This window comes from Bufo gargarizans, chromosome 8 (assembly GCF_014858855.1).
Source record: "Bufo gargarizans isolate SCDJY-AF-19 chromosome 8, ASM1485885v1, whole genome shotgun sequence".
NCBI classification, from domain to species: domain Eukaryota; kingdom Metazoa; phylum Chordata; class Amphibia; order Anura; family Bufonidae; genus Bufo; species Bufo gargarizans.
The window spans coordinates 134950851-134969794 of NC_058087.1; the positions used below are offsets into that span (position 1 = coordinate 134950851).

Genomic DNA, 18944 nt, shown 5'->3' on the forward strand with positions numbered 1-18944 from the left:
CCCCCCATATACTGCGCAGACAGCCCCCCCATTTAATGTGCAGACAGCCCCCTATATACTGTGCAGACAGCCCCCCAAATATACTGTGCAGACAGCCCCCCAAATATACTGTGCAGACAGCCCCCCAAATATACTGTGCAGACAGACCCCCCCATATACTGTGCAGACAGACCCCCTATATAATAGAACCTATATATAGGAGGACAATCAGTCAAGAACCAATATGAGAATAGCTCCTGCAAAGGGTTAAAAGTGCTTTTGGCATGGATATTCATGCTTACCCTCGGCGCTTGCGCACTGGGACGTAATTTTTCCCTACCATCACATTGCGCAGGCGCGTCTCGGCTCCCAGACGCATGCGCAGGTTCCCGGCGTGCTGCTAAGTTCAGCCTTGAGATTTTCACTAGAGTGTCCTTTTGGGCATGCGCAGATGGAGAAAAGTGAGACACGCCCCCCGACGTCATCGCTCATGCGACAGGAAGTCAGAGGGTAGGGAAATCTCACGAGGTAGGGCAGTATAACGCGTCACCGGAACACCGGTCTAGCCCGCCGCTTACGTTGTCTATGGTGACCTTTGGAAGTTGCTGGATGACTGGAGCGGGGCTGCTTGGTGTGTGCAGGTGGGAGCAGAGGCTGCTATGGGTGAGAGCTCGGGACACCCGGCCACTGGTCAGGTGGTCATGAAGAAGGGCGGCGGGGACCCCGTGTTTGATTACCCAGATGAAGCTGACCTGATGCTGGACGGTGAGTTTCCATGGTGCTTTTTTTGGCCATGTATGTGAGCAGCTGGGTATAGACGCCCCTTATGGAGTACTTGACAGCACATGGTAGTGATGGGTGACAGCTGCTACTGCCTCCATATGTCATGGCTTCACATAGTCCTGGGTAGCCTCCTCCAGGGGACGGCTGAGGAAGGAATTCTACCGGGATTCCTAGCGAATTTCTCAAAAAGTAGGATTTACACACAGCCAATTTTTTTGTGATTAGTTGAGAGAGCGCCGGGTATAGTAATGAGTGTTTCTCATTATGGAGAGCCCCTAGTATGTGTGCGCAGTATTGTCAGTCAGGCAATGCCCCTCAGGGTTTCTGGGAAAGATATACGAATTGGCTTTCCTAAGGATAGTTTGCATATATTTTCCCCAGAAATCAAGAGGAGCGTTGTCTAGTCTACAATAGTCCCCATGTAGATCAAGAATACCCAACCTGCGGCCCTCCAGCTGTTGCAAAACTACAACTCCCAGCATGCCTGGACAGCCTACAGCGAGGCATTGTGGGAGTTGTAGTTTTACAACAGCTGGAGGGCGGCAGGTTGGGCATCCCTGATGTAGATCAACTCATCTCCATAATAGAAATAGTACCCACCAAGAGGTTCCCCCCCCCCTTGCTACTAGAAAAGCTGTACCTATGTGCTTTGCTCTGATAAAGGGCTTTTGTCCTGAAAGAGTTAGTTGCAGATGTGAAGCTGGCTTAGCTATTTTATTAGCCTTCCTACATAAGCTAAAAAAATAAATAATAAAACGTATTGTCAAGAAACAGATTAGCATACTAGGCTCTCCATCGTTCGTTCGAGACAATTAGATTCATGCTCGAACCAAATTTTTCTGAAAATTCAGCCATCCTGAAACGACTCTTGAAAAGTTCGCTCATCTCGATGGATCTGTGAAAAACCAAGACACAATAACGATCATCCGTGTCTGGTCTTTGGTATTTACAGATCGTTTCTACGAGGTGCTCTAGAAACGAATTTTCAGCTTTTAGCTGTGACTGTGAAATACTGAAGAGGCAAAAAACGGACACACGGTTTCTTCATGGATGAACCACTGCCCATATTGTCACGGATGTCGTCATGAACGTGTCAATGAGGCTTAAGACAAGCAGTGTGATGACTGGTCTGTCCTGTCACAACAGAATTCATTAGGGCTTACCGGCTTAGCCAGTAACATAGGGAAATTCCTGTAATCTTACAACTGTAGTATGGGATAGGTTGACTTATTTTACTCACTTATATAGCGCTGACATATTCCACAGCACTTTACAGACATTAGCATCGCACTGTGCCCAGTGGGGCTCATAATCTAATTTTCATGTCAGTATGTCTTGGGAGTGTGGGGAGGAAACCCATGCAAACATGGGGAGAACATACAAACTCCATACTCCGTGCTGATGTGTTAGGTCAGGGATTGCCAACCTGCGGCTCTCCATCTGTTGCAAAACTACAACTCCCAGCATGCCCAGACTGCCTACAGCAGGGCATGGTGGAAATTCTACTTTTACAACAGCTGGAGAGCCGCAGGTTGGCCATCCCTGTGCTCGGTCCTATCAGTGACTGACAGCTTTCTCTCTATGAGGAGGCGGTCCTATCAGTGACTGACAGCCTTCCCTCTATGAGGAGGCGGCCCTATCAGTGACTGACAGCCTTCCCTCTATGAGGAGGCGGCCCTATCAGTGACTGACAGCCTTCCCTCTATGAGGAGGCGGCCCTATCAGTGACTGACAGCCTTCCCTCTATGAGGAGGCGGCCCTATCAGTGACTGACAGCCTTCCCTCTATGAGGAGGCGGCCCTATCAGTGACTGACAGCCTTCCCTCTATGAGGAGGCGGCCCTATCAGTGACTGACAGCCTTCCCTCTATGAGGAGGCGGCCCTATCAGTGACTGACAGCCTTCCCTCTATGAGGAGGCGGCCCTATCAGTGACTGACAGCCTTCCCTCTATGAGGAGGCGGCCCTATCAGTGACTGACAGCCTTCCCTCTATGAGGAGGCGGCCCTATCAGTGACTGACAGCCTTCCCTCTATGAGGAGGCGGCCCTATCAGTGACTGACAGCCTTCCCTCTATGAGGAGGCGGCCCTATCAGTGACTGACAGCCTTCCCTCTATGAGGAGGCGGCCCTATCAGTGACTGACAGCCTTCCCTCTATGAGGAGGCGGCCCTATCAGTGACTGACAGCCTTCCCTCTATGAGGAGGCGGCCCTATCAGTGACTGACAGCCTGCCCTCTATGAGGAGGCGGCCCTATCAGTGACTGACAGCCTGCCCTCTATGAGGAGGCGGCCCTATCAGTGACTGACAGCCTTCCCTCTATGAGGAGGCGGCCCTATCAGTGACTGACAGCCTTCCCTCTATGAGGAGGCGGCCCTATCAGTGACTGACAGCCTTCCCTCTATGAGGAGGCGGCCCTATCAGTGACTGACAGCCTTCCCTCTATGAGGAGGCGGCCCTATCAGTGACTGACAGCCTTCCCTCTATGAGGAGGCGGCCCTATCAGTGACTGACAGCCTTCCCTCTATGAGGAGGCGGCCCTATCAGTGACTGACAGCCTTCCCTCTATGAGGAGGCGGCCCTATCAGTGACTGACAGCCTTCCCTCTATGAGGAGGCGGCCCTATCAGTGACTGACAGCCTTCCCTCTATGAGGAGGCGGCCCTATCAGTGACTGACAGCCTTCCCTCTATGAGGAGGCGGCCCTATCAGTGACTGACAGCCTTCCCTCTATGAGGAGGCGGCCCTATCAGTGACTGACAGCCTTCCCTCTATGAGGAGGCGGCCCTATCAGTGACTGACAGCCTTCCCTCTATGAGGAGGCGGCCCTATCAGTGACTGACAGCCTTCCCTCTATGAGGAGGCGGCCCTATCAGTGACTGACAGCCTTCCCTCTATGAGGAGGCGGCCCTATCAGTGACTGACAGCCTGCCCTCTATGAGGAGGCGGCCCTATCAGTGACTGACAGCCTTCCTTATATGAGGAGGAGGCGGCCCTATCAGTGACTGACAGCCTTCCATATATGAGGAGGAGGCGGCCCTATCAGTGACTGACAGCCTTCCCTCTATGAGGAGGCGGCCCTATCAGTGACTGACAGCCTTCCCTCTATGAGGAGGCGGCCCTATCAGTGACTGACAGCCTTCCCTCTATGAGGAGGCGGCCCTATCAGTGACTGACAGCCTGCCCTCTATGAGGAGGCGGCCCTATCAGTGACTGACAGCCTGCCCTCTATGAGGAGGCGGCCCTATCAGTGACTGACAGCCTGCCTTATATGAGGAGGCGGCCCTATCAGTGACTGACAGCCTTCCTTATATGAGGAGGAGGCGGCCCTATCAGTGACTGACAGCCTTCCCTCTATGAGGAGGCGGCCCTATCAGTGACTGACAGCCTGCCCTCTATGAGGAGGCGGCCCTATCAGTGACTGACAGCCTGCCCTCTATGAGGAGGCGGCCCTATCAGTGACTGACAGCCTGCCCTCTATGAGGAGGCGGCCCTATCAGTGACTGACAGCCTGCCCTCTATGAGGAGGCGGCCCTATCAGTGACTGACAGCCTGCCCTCTATGAGGAGGCGGCCCTATCAGTGACTGACAGCCTTCCTTATATGAGGAGGAGGCCCTATCAGTGACTGACAGCCTTCCTTATATGAGGAGGAGGCCCTATCAGTGACTGACAGCCTTCCTTATATGAGGAGGAGGCGGTCCTATCAGTGACTGACAGCCATCTCTGTATGCAGCCTTTTAGGGACGGATCAAAGCCCAGAATGAGCATCAATTTAAATGAATAAATTACAAGTTATACAGTATCTTTTCCTATAAAACTCCACATCAATCTGCTCAGCTCCTCCTGCTCTATAATCTTGCAATTTCTCTTGAGTTTACAAAAAAGGGTTCTACAGGTTTAGAAAAACATGTCTGCTCTCTCCTAAGAACAGCGCCACTCTTGCCCTCAGGTTGTGTGTGGTATTGCAGCTTCTACCTATTCATTTCAGTGCAGCTAAGAACCAATTCCAGACACGACCCATGGACCGGGACAACCCTGTTTCTGATAGGACAACACCATTAACTTAACATCTACTGCCAGAACTTAGGTAAAGCCCTTTATCGGAGCTGCACTGGATGTCATCAGTGTATCCATGAGCAGGAGGTCCTGCATACTCTATACCAGGCATCCTGAAACTGCGGCCCTCCAGCTGTTGTAAAACTACAACTCCCACAATGCCCTGCTGTAGGCTGATACCTGTAGGCTGTTCGGGCATGCTGGGAGTTGTAGTTTTGCAACAGCAGGAGGGCCACAGTTTGAGAATGCCTGCTCTATACGGCCGCTTTGAACTCATGGGCGCTCCATTCACCATAGCTCGGAGGTGCAGAGATCTCTGAACTATGAGCCAAAGGGGGGCTGTAATCTTGGGAGGTTCAGGGGGCTCCTTTGTTCTCGTACTTGGTGGAGGCCCCTCTACCTGCTGGGGGCACGCTTGGTTTACAGGGGGGCTGTCTGTCAGGATCCGTATGCATGTGCCCCAGCTGTATATACACTTATGCCTGCTGCTTGTAACATCGGGTAATATGAAGCTGGCGCACAATTTGGGAATATCCCAGCTGATGTAATGAGCAGATATCCAGTCACGTGGTGGGTAATCTAGAGGAGCAGTGATGTGCCAGGAGAAGCCGTCTCCTCTTCTCTCGCAGGCATGCAGCGAGCAGATAAGTTCAGTCTCCAGGGCATAGCCCACAGATTGCCCTGACATGCATTGACTGTCCCTTTGGCACGTAGCCAGAGATCTGGTGAAAAAGTGAACATAAGGCCTCCACGGAGAGATAACCTTAAGTGACAGTTGTGCAGTTTTATGCTGTTATTGTCAGTCTTGTGCTGGTGGATATAGCACAGGAGCAGTGTCTTACAGTACAGTAGAAAATGGCAGATAAGGCTACTTTCAGACTTGCGTTTTTCTTTTCCGGTATTGAGTTCCGACCTAGGGGCTCTATACCAGAAAAGAACTGATCAGGTATATCCCCATGCATTCTAAATGGAGAACAATCCGTTCAGGATGCATCAGGATGTCATCAGTTCAGTCTTTTTGACTGATCAGGACGGAGATAATACCGCAGCATGCTACGGTTTTATCTCCGGCCCAAAAAACTGAAGACTTGCCAAAAAAACTGAAGAATAGGAATGTATTAGTGCCGGATACGTAAAAATGTGAAGAAAAAATCAAAACGGATCCGTTTGTATGACAAACAGACAGACGGATCCGTTCTTGCAATGCTTTTGTAAGACGGATCAGGATCCTATCGGTCTTAAAATGCAATCAGTTGGCATACGTTTTGCCGGATTCCTCTGCCGCAAGTGTGAAAGTAGCCTTAGGAAAATGGTAAATATATGAAAAATAAAATATTTTTTTTCCTGTGGATCCCGCAGGAAGGAGAAGTAGTAGCCCTGCCTTTTATATTTCCAATTCCTTTTCAAATCTGCCTCAAAACCGCTTCCTCCAAAAAAAAAACAAACCCTTACCCTGGGTTCACACCTGAGCGTTCCTCAAACGCGCGTTTTTGTTGCGCGTTTTTATGCACGTTTTTTGTAATAGTAAACGCGCGTTTGACGCGCGTTTGTGTCATTGACTGCAGTGTCCTATGGCCACAAACGCGCGTCAAAACGCCCCAAAGAAGCTCAAGTACTTGTTTGAGCGTCGGGCGTTTTACAGCGCGTTCGTACGCGCTGTAAAACGCCCAGGTGTGAACCATTCCCATAGGGAAGCATTGGATTTCATGTCTTGAGCGTTTTACAGCGCGTTTGAACGCGCTGTAAAACGCTCAGGTGTGAACCCAGGGTCAATGTTAACCTACCCCAAGGCTATTTCACTAATTAGGGCAAATAAGTAGAAGGTCACAGAAGTAAATTGCCCTTACAATATAACTTTTATTAAATAAATACGATAATAAAATAGTGCATAAATGTGTGCAGATATAAAGAACAATCCACCTAGATAGGCGTGATCTAGTAATCAATCCAAAGGTATCTCTGACAATGATAGCTGGATACTAGGCCTGCACAATATATATCGCCAAAGCAATCGCAATAAATCGCCATATCGCAATCGCCAATTGGCCGACCCAAAAATGCTGCAATTGTATTACCATATTTTTAGCTTTATAAGACAAACTTTTTTCCCCCCAAAAGTGGGGGGAAATGGCAGTGCGTCTTATAAAGCGATGGTTGACTTTTTACGTGGTTGACACGGATGTATGCCGGCCGCTATGCTGCACAGCGCGGCCGGCGATGCATCAGTTACAGTGCGGGGAGGGGCTGGAGGCAAGTCGTTATTTTAATGAACAAATAAATGTTCTTCTCTTTATTCAATTTATCTGCTCTGTGCAGCGCTGTTAAGAAAATAGCAAGTTTTGTATTTTGTACTTTTGCAGTAATGCAATTATGTTATTAAATTTAGTAAAAATATGTTTTATTTTGAAAAACACTGTGCATTTCAGTTCTTGAGTTGAGCATAACTACATTTCAGCATTATCAGTAATTTCTGTTTGCTTTTGCCTTGAAAATCCAAGCAAATAGACCTCAAGCACAATTCCCTTAAAATATTGCAACGCATATCGTTATTGCAATTTTTAGAGCCCTAATCGCAATCGCACAAAATTCCCATATCGTGCAGCCCTACTGGATACATTGGAGACACATCTGAATGGATAGGGGGGGGGGGGGACAGGGCACCAGTAACAAAACAACCAGATACCTGATGTTAGGAATTGATAACCTATAGTAACAGACGGCGAAACATACTTAACAGAATAAATATAACTGTTTGGCAGCCATGTGCTAGTTTACTCACGGTACCCAGGTATGGATTAGGCTACTTTCACACTTGCGTTCAGAGCGGATACGTCTGGTGTCTGCACAGACGGATCCGCTCCTATAATGCAGACGATGGGATCCGTTCAGAACGGATCCGTCTGCATTATATTTCAGAAAAAATTCTAAGTGTGAAAGTTGCTCAGACGGATCCGTCCAGACTTTACATTGAAAGTCAATAGGGGACGGATCCATTTGAAATTGAGCCATATTGTGTCAACCTCAAACGGATCCGTCCCCGTTGACTTACATTGTAAGTCTGGACGGATCCGTTTGCCTCCGCACGGCCAGGCGGACACCCGAACGCTGCAAGCATCGTTCGGGTGTCCGCCTGCTGAGCGGAACGAAGGCCAAACGGTGCCAGACTGATGCATTCTGAGCGGATCCGCATCCACTCAGAATGCATTAGGGCTGGACGGATCCGTTCGGGGGCCGCTTGTGAGAGCCTTCAAACGGAACTCGCAAGCGGAGCCCCGAACGCTAGTGTGAAAGTAGCCTTAGTGGTGATCACGGGTGGAAAGATGTCAATAGTCGATGATAAGAAATTTATTTTCACCTGGATGCCGGTAACAACTAAAAAGATGCGGAGGTGGTATAGTTGAAGCCAGCTGAGTGAAGGTCTGGTAAGGTATATCCCTCAGTATCCCTAGGGGTCTCCCTACCTAGCTGTGGAGCACTCGCCCCGAAAGGGGCGACCCCACTCAATCGACGGCTCACCCTAATGTGCCTTGTATGTCCCTAAAAAAAGGACCACATAGATATTAAATAACGTCCCGACGCGTTTCCCCAACAGGTAGCGAAGGTTCCTCAGGGGACAAGTAATAAACTGGTAGTGATGTCCCAGATACTGGCCGCCTAGATGATAACAGGTGCCTAATGCTACTTGCACATCTGCATTGTTAATTCTGGTTTTGAGATCCAGCAGAGGATCTGAAAACCGGAATTAAACGGATCCGAGCCATTTAATACATCCGGGTGCATCTGTTTCGGCCGGTTCCGGTTTTGTTAAATCAACATTTCCACCATGCCCTGCTGTAGGGAGTCTGGGCATGCTGGGAGTTGTAGTTTTGCAACAGATGGAGAGCCGGAGGTTGGCAATCCCTGACCTAACACAAATCAAAACGGATCAGTTTTTTCCACTAGCAAAATAATAAAAAAATGGATCCAGCACCATTGACTTAAATTGATTTTCATGCCGCTTTGTTCCGTTTTGCAAACCGGACACAAAACCACAGCTTGCTGCTTTTTTTTTTCTTGTCTGGCACCAAACGGAACGGATGCATTCGTGCGCATCCTGATCAGGTTTGTCCTCATTGACAATGAATGGGGACAAAACTGAACAGTTTAATTCCAGTTTTGAGACCCTCTTCCGGAATTGAAAACGCAGATGGGAAGGTAGCCTTAGGTCTAGGATGTACTTGCCAAGGCGAGTAAAGTCAATAAAACACCCGGCTGTATAAAACATTGCTGACATGTTATTTGCATAGTAATAGCAGCTAAAAACTGCGAGGGCAGGGACGTGGATAGTTACCGCACCAAACCGAACGTTATGACCGTACTATTCCACCAGTTTTAAAGGGGACCTCTCCTGACATGTCTGCTTTAATAGCTTCATGCATTCCCCATGTAATAACGATTCTGGAGCATCTATTCTTATTACTCTATGTTGTGACATTCCTTTATTATTGCTGCTAGAAGTTATGAATGAATTGCTAGCAGTCTGCAGTAAGGGTACCGAGGGGAGGTAACCAGTTGGGGGTGTGTACCTGCACAGACTGAAAATGACAGCACTGATTGGATAGAGTGAGACTGTGCAGGTACACCCCCATAACTGGTTACTTCTCATCTGTACCCTTACTGCAGACTGCTAGCAATTCATTCATATCATAGAGCCATAAGAATAGATACTCCAGAATTATTACATGGGGGATGCATGCAGCTATTAAACAGGCACGTCAGGATTGGTGAAAAGTCCTCTTTAAGAGTTTACGGCTATGAGCACATGCAAAATACGAATACTGGCCGTGAGCATGCCGCATTTTTCGCAGGTCCAATAGTAGAAATGCCTATTTTCCTCAAAACAGACAAGAATAGGACATGTTCTGTAATTTGCCAAACCGCCACATGAACGATGTCCGTTTGCTGACTGTATTTCTTCTGGTCCCATGGAGATGAATGGGTCCACGAGTGATCCACCGGCGTCGGATCATCACAGATCTGATGTTGATGTTCTGTCTTGAGTTTTTGCGGCCCGTATGTGGAATCATTCACTTGAGTGGAGCCGAAAAAAACTAAAATGAATGTGTGAATTCCGTGTCCGTATGTCCACATGGCCGTTCCGCCTAAAAAAAATAGAACATATCCTATTCCTGTCCACATTACCGACATGGATAGGCAGTTCTATTAGGGGCCGCCCCTTCCGTTATGCAAAATGCGGATTGCACATGGCCGGTATCCGCGTTTCGTGGACCTGCAATTTGCAGACCAGAAAAACGGTATTGACCATGTGCATGAGCCCATATAGTGGTTTATCTACCCTGAGAAGAAAAAGATCGGGCATGTTGGCCTCTTGACCATTTGGGTTCAGTTTTGCATACAGGAAATGATTTACCCTGCTTTCACACCTGAGCGTTTCTCAAACGCGCGTTTTACGCGCGTTTTTGTCGCGCGTTTTTATGCGCGTTTTTTGTATTAGTAAACGCGCGTTTGACGCGCGTTTGTGTGATTGACTGCAGTGTCCTATGGCCACAAACGCGCGTCAAAACGCCCCAAAGAAGCTCAAGAACTTGATTATGCGTCGGGCGTTTTACAGCGCGATCGTACGCGCTGTAAAACGCCCAGGTGAGAACCATTCCCATAGGGAAGTATTGGTTTTCATGTGTTGAGCGTTTTACAGCGCGTTTGAACGCGCTGTAAAACGCTCAGGTGTGAACTTAGGGTTATAGATGATGGACTCCCCTTAGGTATTTCAGGAATTTAAATGTGATGGCCTGTCCTCAGAATAGGCCATCGATATCTGATCGGCAGGTGTCCGACACCCCGCACCCCCACTGATCAGCTGTTCTGGAGTACGTCCAGCACCAGAAGGACACAACTCCATCCATTGTGTGCTGCAATGCTGTTTCCATTCACTTCAATGGTAGCAGCACTGCAGTAACCAGCTCCATCCACTACACAGTGGACAGAGCTACTGCAGAACAGCTGATCCCCCGACCATCAGGATGTCTGATCCTGGAATGTATCTTAAAGACCCCAGTCACAATGGGAGCTTCATTAGTCATTTTACTCGTTTTTCTATCATTTTGGGTTACATATGATTTGTTGATTAAGGCCTCATGCACACAACCGTGCCGTTTTTTTGCGGTCCACAAACAGCGGAAGCCGCCCGTGCGACCCATTGTAGACATGTCTATTCTTGTCCACAAAACGGACAAGAATAGGACATGCTATATTTTTTTTGCGGGGCCTCAGAACGGAGCAACGGATGCGGACAGCACAGAGAGTGCTGTCCGCATCTTTTGCGGCCCCATTGAAGTGAATGGGTCAGCATCCGAGCCGCAAAAACTGCGGTTCGGATGCGCACCATAACTACGGTCGTGGGCATGAGGCCTAACTTGTATTCATTTTTGTGAAGGAGGAATGGTGGGGGAAAAGCAGTTTTACCAGTTACCAATACCCGGGCACCGGCTGTGTGCACCCAACAACCCGGATGTGGATCCATTCACTTGAATCGGTCTGTAATCCATGAGATGCGGTGCGGAATGGAGGCATAGATCGGAGGTCCATATCCGGAACCATTTACTTCACTGGGGCTTGGAAAAAATGGAAATTACTCTGCGTCCGTTCCTCGCATATCTGTTCCGCAAAAAAAATAGAACAGGTCCTATTCTTGTCCGTTTTGTGGACAAGGACAGGCATTGTTACAATGGATCCAAAAAAAAAAATGTATGCAATACAGATGTCATGTCATGTTTGTTTTTATTTTTTTGACATACGGTTGTGTTCATGAACCCTTATCCTTCAGGTTTAGTATGAATGCGGTGATATCAGATCTGTATTGTTTTGATACAATTCTAAGAGCCATGACTTTCTTTTTTATTTGACATCTTTATATGGGGGCTTGTTTTTGTGGAGGGGGTCCCCAGCAGTTGCGGCAGGATCGTGGTGGTATGTTACGGCCATGCTCCCGCTGCAATCTCGTGTACGCATGACCTACCGGTGACTGATACATGCAGGACTTTTTTGGTTTATCTGTGACGACATTTCTCGCCATGAACAGTCGCCTTCGAGGGTGTTTCACGTATTAGGCTACTTTCATACTAGCGTTCGGGGCTCCGCTTGTGGGCTCCGTTTGAAGGGGCTCACAAGCGGGCCCCGAACGCATCCGTCCAGCCCTAATGCATTCTGAGTGGACGCGGATCCGCTCAGAATGCATCAGTCTGGCAGCGTTTGGGATCCGCTCCGCTCAGCAGGCGGACACCTGAACGCTGCTTGCAGCGTTCGGATGTCCGCCTGGCCGTGCGGAGGCAAGCGGATCCGTCCAGACTTACAATGTAAGTCAATGGGGACGGATCCGTTTGAATATGACACACTATGGCTCAATTTTCAAACGGATCCGTCCCCCATTGACTTTCAATGTAAAGTCTGGACGGATCCGTCTGAGGCTACTTTCACACTTTGATGAGAAGACTTTGATTGTAACTCTATCCGTTCAAGGGTCGAAAACTTTGCTGTATGTCAGAAAGTTCATCAGGGAAATAAAGTCGAATTAAATTGTTGAAGTTAGGACGTCCATCAGCTGATGTGCGGGTCTTTTGTAACCAGACGCGTTTTGGGGTCTTTTCCTAGCCCCTTCCTCAGTCCACTTCGCTCACACTGTTTCTGCTGAACCGCTACTAACAGGTACTGCTGCACCTGACTCCATTAGCCACGTGGGACGCCACTGTGTGCTATAGTCAGACAGCATCTTTACAACAGTGTGTGTTTTACTATACAGGGAATACTGACTGAGAAAAAAAATAAAAAATAATCGGGGGAAAAAAAAAATAAAAAAAAAATAAATCAAAATTAAATATCGAATTTAAGCCTGGACAATCATCCGAAAATGTATCTTCAAAAATTTATCTTCATAAATTTTCTTGCATATTGTTGAAGATAAAAGTACTGACGTGTTATTGATCTCCTTCTCCTCTAATTAGGACATACTTTTTCTTCCAAGTTGCATATAGCAATCTTTTGTATGCCACCGCAACTTAATTAGACTCTGAATCTGAACAGTTTTATTTTACTATTTTTAATAGAATATATTTTTATTTGTGCATTTTGTATATTTTATATTTTTATCTATATATTGGTGTAATAAATATAATCATTTTTGAATAGTCTTTGGGTGGTCCATTGGGAGAGTGCTCAGCCTCTCTCTCATATAATATATACACACACACACACACACACACACACACACACACACACACACACACACACACACACACACACACACACACACACACACACACACACACACACACACACACACACACACACACACACACACACACACACGAAAAATGGCGGCACTGGAACACAATCAAAGAAAAAGAGGGTGCACGTCTCCAGGGGAATAGGCTTCTTACCCCAATGTATAATCCAGAAAAGTAGGCGGCACTCCAATGACAAGTGAACTTTATTCACCCAGGTGGTGCAACGTTTCGGTTCTTCACTAGAACCTTTTTCAAGCAAAGTAACAACTCAAGTTATTATTATTATAACTCCTTTTGACTGGGTGAGTCATTAGGCTTAGTAGCACCCATTCATAGTCACAGGCGACAGAGAGCCACCATACTCTTTTCACTACTTATGATCTGCTATACCCCTTGGTAAATAGCCAACTTCTCTCACCATGGGTTAGAGAGTCAGGGCTACCAAACGCCAGGTCTATACGTGACATAGTATTGCTAGAGGCTGAATACCACGAGAACTGCCTGCCGCTGGGGTTTCTCCATCTCCACAACTCTTCTAAATGATGTGCTATAGCCCAATTATATGGCGATGGGTTGTTGGTGGCTTGAGTCTATTAAGTCGATTATCCATGGCTGCATTAAAGTCTCCTACTATAATAAAGGGGGATTGGGGGTAACTGTGAAACCTGTATCGTGATCTCATCTAGTACAGATCTAGAGAAGGTTGAGGTACATATATTCCCACTATTATCATAGGACTGCCCCGTACCCTGCTACGTATGATCACAAATCTACCGTGAGGATCCATCGAATGGAGTTCTCTTACTGACGAGGACAGATACTCCCGACGCTGTGTTCGTATATGTCGCGTGATGGGTCTGCCCCACCCAGGGGCGTCTCGGAGATAAGACCTTGTGGTCCCTCAGATGCGTCTCCTGTAAAATAACCACATCAGGGTTGTGAGATTTGAAATAATTTAAACTCTAATGCTCTTTTGACCTTGCAATTTAAGCCCCTCACATTCCATGAGATTATCTTAAGCGTTGCCATGATGAGAATAAAAATGTATGCCTCTTAATGAAGAAACCCGCAGCGACATTCACACGTCCATTCATACCAATCTTGGCCTAAGCGGTAACTTCCCCTGCCCCCTCCCGGGCCCACACATCCCCGACCTGTCTGGGCCTCTGATCCCAATTTAAATGCTAAGCCGACAGCTAACCTGGCACTCAAAGCTAAGGCTATGTCATCAGCCCATATCTGTCACTGACTGAGAGGAGGATACCCAGCTCCCCTAACCGCTCCCTCTAATTATGAACTTTTCTAAGGTAGCCGGCGGCAAACGTCCTACCTCCCGCTTTCAAAAAGGGAAACCTCAACTATCTGAGACTAAGGCCTCATGCACACGGCCGTTGTTGTGTTCCGTTCCGCAAAATAGGGTTCCGTTGTTCCGTGATACGTTTCCTTGTGTCTTCCTTTTATTTTTGGAGGACCACCAGACATATAGGAAAGTAAAAAAAAAAGTCTAAGTCAAGTTTGCCTTGCAAATGATAGGAAATAAACGGACGCGGATGACAGTCTTGTGTGCCTCTGTGTTTTTTAGCGGTCCCATTGACTTGAATGGGTCCGCAAACCGTTTTCCGCTAAAATAGGACAGGTTATATTTTTTGGACGGACTGGAATCACGGACGCGGATGACAAACTGTGCATTAGCCGAGTTTTCAACGGACCCATTGAAAGTCAATGGGTCCGCAGAAAATCTCGAGAAACTGAACAACGGACATGGAATAAAACAACGGTCGTGTGCATGAGGCCTAAGGAAAATTTAACAAAACCATTAATGCAGATGTTTCCCCAACTCCAGCACCCACTCCCCACTCAGTCGTCGTCGTCGTCGTCCCCCCCCCCCCCGCCAATATCTTGTAGCGATTTTGCTGTACAAGATGGAGGATCACCTTGGTCGTAGAATACACTCAGTTGCGTTGAACGGCTCGTTCACCACCTCTCCTCTTGAGACCGTCGTGTGTCCAGCCAGTTCGAAGCCTCTTCTGGCGTCTGAAAGAAGCGAGTCGTCCCGTCTACTTGCACTCGAAGCCTGGTCGGATAAAAACCATTGCCTATTGTATGCCCAGTTCTCTCAGCTTGGCCCGGACATGTGTGAATGCACCTCAGCGGTAAAATCCGGGTAGAAGGATATCTTGGTGTTCTCATATGAAATGGATCCTTTTTTTTTCTCGCTGCCGCCAGAATACTATCTCTGTCTCTATAGTTTAGGATTTTCATTATAAATGGTCTTGGCGACGAGCCCGGAGGCAGAGGCCTAGTCGGGATTCTGTGAGCTCTTTCAATTACGAAACGATTTTGCTTCAGTTGTGTTTCCTTGTGTCTTCCTTTTTTTTCCCTTTCGCCCATGACAGCACCCTTGAGAGACCGCCTCCATCCAGGACAGGAAACAGGAACTTTCGTGGAGAGCTCATAAGGAGGAGCATGGCCCCGAGACCACCAGTTCCTGTTTCCTGTCCTAGACAGAGGACGGTTCGTGGAGAGAAGAAAAGAAAAAGCTAGGCTGCAGGGCCCCGGAGGAATTGTGTTAAGAGTGGGGTTACCTGTTCCGGCATAAGTCTCCTCTTGGAGCCGCCGGCCGGAGTCTGGTGCTGCTGCTGGGGTCTGGCTTACGCTCCGCTGGCGATACTCTGCAGTCCCGGGCTCACCGAGAGGTGCGTTCGGCACGCCGGTCCTGCCCGACAGTGCTCAGGCGGGCCGGGGCCTTCTCCTTTGCCGCGCGCAGGGGGAACTAAAAATCTCGCGATGCGGCGAGATCCGGGTCTCGGTAGAGACTTCCGGTTTTTGGAACGCACGCAGCGTGCGTTCCGGAAGTAGGAAGAGCCTTCTCCTACTTAGGCCGCAGAAAGTTTCCAGCAGGACCCGACCGAGGACTTCGGACCCACAGGCGCACGGTCAGCAGCAGCCCAGCCAGCCAGCCAGCCTTACAGGAAGCCACATTTCCTTGGATCCGGGGAGTCACTCTCTATCCCACAGCAGTATGGAGGAGGAGAGTGCCTTACGCGCCGATCAACAGGAGGGTCATGAGATCAGACCGGTACTCCTGGTGGGGTAAGGGGGATCATTCCCCACCATTTATTTCATTTTTTAAGCTAAATCTCCTTTCCCTCTTGTCTCTTCCTGCATTTAGACTACAAAAGAGGGCCCTAGAAAGGCAATTTCAAAGACCAGAGGGAAGGAGTGTGCCATCTGTAAAAAGAAACTGGCCCCCTCTTGGTTGAAAAAGTTATGCCAAAGTTGTATTGAGAAACTAGTGGAGGAGGAGTCCCCATCCCTTTTACACAGTATTAGGGAGATGGTAAAGACGGAGGTCTCGGACTCCCTGAAGGATTTCAAAAAGAGCTTTCCCGCTGTAGCCTCTACCTCCCTGGGAACCAGACCAAGCACGGCTAATAGATCTGACTCAGATCCCTTAGAGGAAAGCGATACGGGAGAAATCCTAGATAGCCCAGATTCGTCCCAGGATGAAGAATCCACGGGCAGGCCACTCTTTTCCCCCGATGATACGGAAGCTTTATTAAAAGCAGTTCGTGCGACTATGAAAGTAGACGAACCCAAAGACCCAAAATCCGTTCAGGATATCATGTTTGGTGATCTCGGGCAGAAAAAATCTAGGGTATTTCCCGTTAACGAGAATATAAAGTTTTTAATACAGAGGGAATGGAAAAGACCCGATAAAAAGTTTTTTGTGCCAAAAAATTTAAAAAGAAAATATCCCTTTGACGAGGCAGACTCAGCAAACTGGGACAGACCCCCTAAATTGGATGCACCTGTTGCAAAAATTTCAAAAAAATCGGCCCTTCCATTCGAGGACTTAGGTTCTCTTAAAGACCCTATGGATAAGCGAGCAGAGGTTTACTTAAAAAAAGTTTGGGAGACCTCAGCTCAAGCATTCAAACCAAATATTGCCACCACATCCACTGCTAGGTCTCTGAAATTATGGCTAGAGGAGTTAGAATCTCACATTCAGAACAAGACCCCGAGAGATCAATTGTTAACCGTTTTCCCCACTCTACTTAAAGCAGTAGACTTTATTTCTGATGCATCAGCCGATGCTTTAAAATTAAATGCTAGATCAGCCGCTCTTTCAAATTCAGCCAGACGAGCTATTTGGCTAAAAGGTTGGTCGGGAGACACTGGATCTAAAAATAAGCTGTGTGCAATTCCTTGTCAGGGCGATTATCTTTTTGGATCCGTCTTAGACGACCTTTTGGATAAAGCCTCGGACAATAAAAAAGGATTCCCTGTCTCCAGACCCCCGAAAAAACAACGTTTTTTTCGCAAAAACAAGAAAGATTTTTTTAGGGGGCAGAGGAAAGACTTCAGAGCTGACAACAAGAATAGGAAAAGCAAGGGGTTTCTCTTCAGTTCCCAATCCTCCTCAACCTCTAAACCATCACAGCAATGACGGTTTCTCTCCTGTGGGGGGCAGACTTTCTCTCTTCCTCTACGCCTGGGAGAAAATCTCCTCAAGTCCCTGGATTTTAGGCGTTATAAAGGAAGGGTTTTGTCTAGAGTTTGTCTCCCGCCCACCGGACAGATTCAAAATCACAAATTTTCTAGGAAACCCGGGGAAAAATCTAGCCTTACAACAAGAGATTGTATCCCTACTTCGGAAGAATGTTCTAATCCCGGTGCCGGAGGCAGAGAAGGGCGAGGGTTTTTACTCCTCCCTTTTTCTGGTCCCCAAACCGGATGGAACATTCAGAACTATTATAAATCTAAAGGATTTAAATCAATTCCTCTCTTACAAAAAATTCAGAATGGAGTCGATCCAATCAGTCATAAAACATCTGTTCAGGGGCTGCTTCATGGCTACGATAGACGTAAGAGATGCGTACTACCACATTCCCATTCGGCTAGACTGTCAAAAATTCCTCAGAGTCGCGGTTTCTATAGGAGGTCACATCCAGCACTTACAATACACAGCCCTTCCCTTTGGGATTTCTCAAGCTCCCAGACTTTTCACGAAAGTCATGGCAGAAGTCATGGCTCATGTAAGGGAAAAAGACATTTTATTAATACCTTACTTAGACGACCTCCTGGTGGTAGCAGAGTCAAGATCCATTCTAGAAGCGCACCTCAAAAAAGTAGTGCAGATCCTAGAAGACCTCGGCTGGCAAATAAACGGAGAAAAATCCCATTTAATTCCTTCCCAAGTTTGCATTTTTTTTAGGGATGATGCTGGACTCAAAAAAACTACTCTGTATTCTACCCCAGGACAAGATTCAGAGATTAATACAACAGGTTCAGTCCCTGATATCGGCAGAGAACCCTACTATCAGACAAGCAATGGCGGTCTTGGGCAGAATGACCTCAACTATACCAGCGGTCAGTTGGAGCCATCTTCACTCCAGACCCCTACAGTGGCAAATTCTGAAGGAGTGGCAGGGTTCCCTCCGCCCATTAGATACACCTTTCACACTCACCCCCCAAGTGATCCAGTCCCTTCACTGGTGGCTGAACCCCGTAAACCTGTCCCAGGGGCTCCCTTGGTTCCAACAAGACTTTGTTACCCTTACCACCGACGCAAGTCCTTCCGGGTGGGGGGCCTGTTGCCAAGGGGACTTAAGACAAGGTGTTTGGGAAAGAGAGCAGAGTCTAGACTCCCAAAACATGAGGGAACTGAGGGCGGTCTTTTTCGCCTTAAAAGAGTTCCTTCCTTTACTACAGGGAAAGTCTATAAAAGTTTTTTCAGACAACGCCACAGTGGTCTCCTATCTGAACAAACAAGGAGGAACCAGATCAGAAAATCTGATGCGGTTAACAACGGATATCTTTTCCCTTATAATTCCTTCTGTGCCGTC

General features: G+C 47.8%; 1 protein-coding gene across 2 annotated transcripts in view; it reads left to right on the forward strand.

Annotated features, from left to right (window-relative positions):
* The first annotated feature begins 505 nt into the window (after positions 1 to 505).
* The window catches only part of LOC122944565 (eukaryotic translation initiation factor 2-alpha kinase 1-like), a 54667-nt gene continuing 36228 nt past the window's right edge, over positions 506 to 18944 (forward strand). The window contains exon 1 of one of the 2 annotated variants that reach the window (XM_044302970.1): positions 506 to 744. In XM_044302970.1, coding sequence (XP_044158905.1) covers positions 639 to 744 — 106 coding nt within the window. In that variant the 5' untranslated portion in view covers positions 506 to 638. The remainder of the gene's footprint in view (positions 745 to 18944) is intronic. The other variant, XM_044302971.1, reaches the window with a different exon arrangement.